The 4726-nt window shown below is 66.5% G+C and overlaps 1 protein-coding gene across 1 annotated transcript; it reads right to left on the minus strand.

Moving 5' to 3' along the window:
• Window positions 1-2455: 2455 nt before the first annotated feature.
• On the minus strand, window positions 2456-4439 carry RPL13 (ribosomal protein L13). The gene is made up of 6 exons (XM_045989135.1): window positions 4301-4439; window positions 4011-4131; window positions 3728-3869; window positions 3315-3488; window positions 3018-3074; window positions 2456-2630 (listed from the first exon to the last, which is right to left on the minus strand). The coding sequence occupies exons 2-6, from the start codon at window positions 4112-4114 to the stop codon at window positions 2472-2474; spliced, it is 636 nt and encodes a 211-aa protein (XP_045845091.1). The 5' UTR covers window positions 4115-4131; window positions 4301-4439; the 3' UTR covers window positions 2456-2471.
• Window positions 4440-4726: the final 287 nt, after the last annotated feature.

Raw genomic sequence — 4726 nt, forward strand, 5'->3', positions numbered from 1 at the left:
TTGAAAACAACTGGTTTTTCTCCTAAATTTCAAGTTTCAAGCAAGTGGAGATTAGTGTTAATTTTAACCCTTCTTTTTAAAAATAGCACAACTGTAGATATTTAACAAAGCAACTATATGGTACAGATTCAAAAGCAACTCATCCCGGGAAGGGGGCACCGTCCATATTCCTTCTCTCCAGAGGGAAAATTACTGTACAGTAACTGTAAGATAATCAAAAAAGGAAAGACAGCTCAGGAAGATTACAGAAAGACCTTAATGTCCCACAAAAAAGAAGAAAAATAAACAATAAACTGAGAAAAATTATTTGCAGTTCCGATCAGAGCAAGTCAGATCTGAAAACCAGCGAAGAGGGGACCGGGCCTTGTGCGCCACTTGTGGGCGGCTCCTGCCCGGGCACCCCTGCTGGCCACTGCGGGTATTGCTAGCCACACCTCGGCACCCACTTTGGGAATCTGACCCCCAAATACACCTGCAACCCCCAGATGACTGCCCGACCCCCGCCCACTTCTCAGGGGCAGAAAGGGATGAAGGAAATAGTGCCTGTCCCGGGCTTGGTTTTCCAATTAACCACACGCACAAGTGAAGGCCAACAGAGGCCTTGGCTGACGGACTCTAGTTCCTCACCCGGAAAGAGCATCAGGGGCCGCTCCCTCGAGGCGGGGTCCGGAGCCCCCTCTCCTGGGAGTTCTGCCCACTCAAGGGAAAACCCTCCGGGAGCTGGAATCCTAGGGCTGGGATTCCTGCTGCCCTGGGCCAGGGGATGGGCTGTGGATGAAGGACCCCCTCACCCTGGCGGCGACGAGTGCTGCCTTGCAGCGGACAGACACACAGACGCAGAGGGAGCAGCCCCCAGCCCCCGCAGAGCACCTGTGGGAGTTCACGCTGTCTCCCCAGTTCCAAGGTCTGGGTCACAAGCCAGGGCTTCAGTGGGGCAGCAGCAGGAATTCAGGGTCTGGACGCCGGTCAGCAGCACCTCACAGGGCCTTCCTCACCTCAGGACAGGCCGGGCTGACACTCTGCTTCCCTGGCTCAGAGGGGACGCCAGCAGAGCTCTCCATCCATGCTCCGTCCCATAGCACTCGCGTAAGGGACCTAGGTCAGCTCTGGCGGACGCAGACAGCTAGGAACTGGCTGCCAGCACTGTGGACCCCAGGCAGCCAGTCCTCACACGCTCAGGTCAGGGAGTGCGGGGGATCCAGCAGTTGGGCCCTGGCACCTTCCAAAGCCCCCTCGAACCTCCTGCTGGCCTACCAGCCCCAGCTGCCCAAGGCTTACCTCCTGCCTGGCTTCACCAGATGGCACGTCTCGCCTACCCAACACCCACGGCTCTGAGCGGAGTGATGGGGAGAAGGTACTCGGGGAAGCGGCTTTGTCAAGACGACCCACTGCCACACTGGACACACCCGTGTGTTGAGAACCCAGCAACGGGGCCCTAGAGCACAGGACTCCTTCCCACCCTCTCCCTGCACGCTCACCAGCAGGTGTCGGGCCTGCTCCCGGTGCTCCTTGCACCCGAAAGGCCCTTCACTCTGGTGGCACGACGCTAGAACGGGGACAGGGCATGTAGGTGACTGAAAGCGAAGCGATGTCTAAGGGTACATGGATGCTTCTTCCCCCACGCCCAAGGCTGGAGCACAGGGGCCCTGCCCTGCCCTGGTCTGGAGACCCATCAAGACCACACCAGGGCCTGGCTACCCACCACTGCGCAGGCTGAGTCCAGCTCCTCGGCACAAGCCACAGGGAACCCACAGGGAACCGAGGCCAAGTCACCCAGAGGCGGCCGCACCCCACTCCCTCTGTGGGACCGCCAGGGACGAGGCTCAGGCTCCTGGTCCACCCTCAACTGCATTTCATGTGCAACGTGACCAGCCCTCTAGATCACGTTAGATGAAAACCCATGGGATTGGGTGCCCGGTGGGGACACCAGGGGCACAGCGGCTGGAGACCCACACCGAACAGTCCCCAAAGTGGCTCTTCACAGCAGGCCCTGCTCGGGCCCCACCTCAGCACCTCACGGGGGCAGAAAGCAAGCTGGGGCTTCAAGGGATGCAGGCAAGGTCCCGCTTGTCCGGCCCCCGAAGCTATCCCAGCTCTGCCCAGCCGCCACGCAGGTACAGTAGCCTGAAGACGGGCTGGGGACAGCCCAGCCCCAGCTGTGTGCACCGAGGCGTGGGTGCCGGGTGCAGACAGGCCCAGGAAGACCCGGCCCTGATCCCGAAACGCTCACCAAGCGGGAACTGCTCTGACAGTTCCTCTCTGCGACAGGGGCACGAGAGGCCTGTTACCCAGCCGACAGTCCTACCACACAGAAGGCGCGATTCCGTCTCTGGGCTGCCGCGCGAAGATGCTACCACTCCGGCCAGGCCCCAGCCGGGAAGGACACACATTACCAAGTTCTTGCCCCCAAGCCCTCCCAGAAGACCGCCACCACACGCAGACTGCAGGCGCCACGGGTTGCTAATGACATTTTATTTCTTCTTTTCAACATCCTGTTCTGCAGCTTCCTTGGCCCTTTTTGCCCGGATGCCGAAGAGCCGGGCATTGGCACGGGCCATGCGAAGGCTGGCGAACGCCTTGAAGTTCTTCTCCTCCTCTGTGATGACTCTGGCTTTCTCCTTCTTGTAGACCTGGACGGAACAGGGCGGCCGTCAAGGCCTTGTCTGGCATCTACCGTCAGCAGAAACCTTGGAGGAGCTGCTGCCGGCCCACTGCTCAAAGGCCACACGGGAGCCACCAAGGAAGACGACAACGAGCCTCCCTGGGGTCACCTCAAACACCCGGCACAGGTGTGTGCACTTCTGGGCCCACTTCTCCTGCCAGAGGCAGCTCGAGAGCCCAGTCGCTTGCAGGATCACCATGTGCACAGTGACCGTGGCCTGGCCTTTCCCAACCGTGGGAGGTGCGTGTGAGTGACAAGCGAGGCCCCAGGGGAGAGGGCAAGGCCTCCCTCGAGGTCCCCCCAGGGCTCAAGGGCTCTTTTCCGTGCACCCGCAGCACCCCCCGGCCCCGCTTACGTTCCGTATGGGCATGACGGGGCCCGTCAGCTGCGTCGCCAGCTTGAGTTCTTCAGCCTGTGCGCAAGCGAACGAGAGTCACCGGGGCTCAGCGAGGGCGCCCACGGGCTGCGGGCTCAGCCCCCTCCTGCGCCGCCGCCCCCCGCCGCGCTGGGCCCACGGGTGACCCAGAGCCAGCGCGGGAACCAGGACGCAGGCAGAGCAGACGCGGCGCCACCTCCGGGGAAGCCAGCGCGGGGCGCCCGGCCTGGTCCGCAGGGCAAACCCGAACACGCGCCTCCCGCCGCCCGCACTCACCGAGCTGTCGCCCTTGCGCGGCGCGGCGGGCCGGCGCGGGAAGAGCAGCAGCTTGGAGCGGTACTCCTTCAGCCGCTGCACGTTGGCCTGCAGCGACTCCGCCGACTTGTTGCGCCGCCGCGGGTCCACCGAGATGCCGATGGTGCGCGCCAGCCTCTTGTGGATGCCGGCGGCCTGCGACACGAGCGCGTGAGCCCCGCGCCCCCGCCCGCGACACGAGCGCGTGAGCCCCGCGCCCCCGCCGCCGCCCGCGACACGAGCGCGTGAGCCCCGCGCCCCCGCCCCCGCGCAGCCGTCAGACGAAGGGGTTCGAGCGCGGTTTCATCACGGAGCGCAGCGATTCCGGAGACGGTCATCACGGGCTGCGCGCCCCGCCCCGCCCCGCCCCGCCCCGCCGCGCCGCCCGCACTCACCCGCAGCTCCTCCAGGCTGAAGCCCCTGCCGGCGCGCACTCGGGTGTGGTACCGCACCGTGGGGCAGCGCACGATGGGCCGGATGGGCCCGGACGCGGGGCGCGGGGCGATGCGGCGGGCCTTGGCCTGGCGGGCCTTGCGTCTGCGCACACAGAGCGGCCGGCTCGCCCAGGGGAGAGGGAGCCCACCCCCGCCCCGCGCCCCCGCCCCGCCCCCCCGCCGGCCCCGCCACCCCCGCCCCGCGCCCCCGCGCCGGCCCCGCCACCCCCGCCCCGCGGCTCACCTGCGGATCTTCCGCGCCGGCTGGTTGAACCACGTGGCCACGCGCCGCTGCCAGTCCTTGTGGAAGTGCGGCTTCAGGATCATTCCATTCCGGCTGGGCGCCATGGCTGCTGCCTACGGGCCTGGGGGCGCGGGGAGCGAGTCAGAGCCCGGGCCACGGCCCTCTCCCGTCTGCAGCGCGGGCCCGGAGCCCCTGTGCGGCCGCGCGCGAAGCAGCCCCACACCGATGGCAGCGGATGGCAGCGGATGAGGACCGAGGCCGCCGACGGCGCCGCGAGCCAACACACTCACCTCCTCCGAGGGAGAACAGCCGGCGCAAAAGAGCAGGCGCCGCAAAGCACCCCGGGATGGTGCCGGGCTCAGCCAATCAGAAGCGCCGAGACGTTCTGGCCAATCAGAGCCGGGGACCGCGGAAGTGGACGTGCGCGCCCTCCCCGCCGCCCTCCGACCCCGGGCGAGCGTGGCGCGTTCCGGTGCCGGCTGTGCGGCGGGACTCCGCGGCCCTGGGAGAGGGACGCCCCGCCACGCGGGGCAGCGGCGTTTCGGAGGCCGAGGGCGGCCTGCGTCCGCACGTCACGGGACTCGGTACGTGCCCCTCCCCCTCCAGCGCCGCCCCGGCTCCGGGGTGGCTGCGCGCTCCCCCGGGGTCGGGCGGCTGGGGCTGAGGGCGCGGGGCAATGGCCGGGAGCCAGGCCGACCTCCGGGACCTGTGCCCGC

Source organism: Meles meles, chromosome 19 (assembly GCF_922984935.1).
Source record: "Meles meles chromosome 19, mMelMel3.1 paternal haplotype, whole genome shotgun sequence".
Taxonomy (NCBI): domain Eukaryota; kingdom Metazoa; phylum Chordata; class Mammalia; order Carnivora; family Mustelidae; genus Meles; species Meles meles.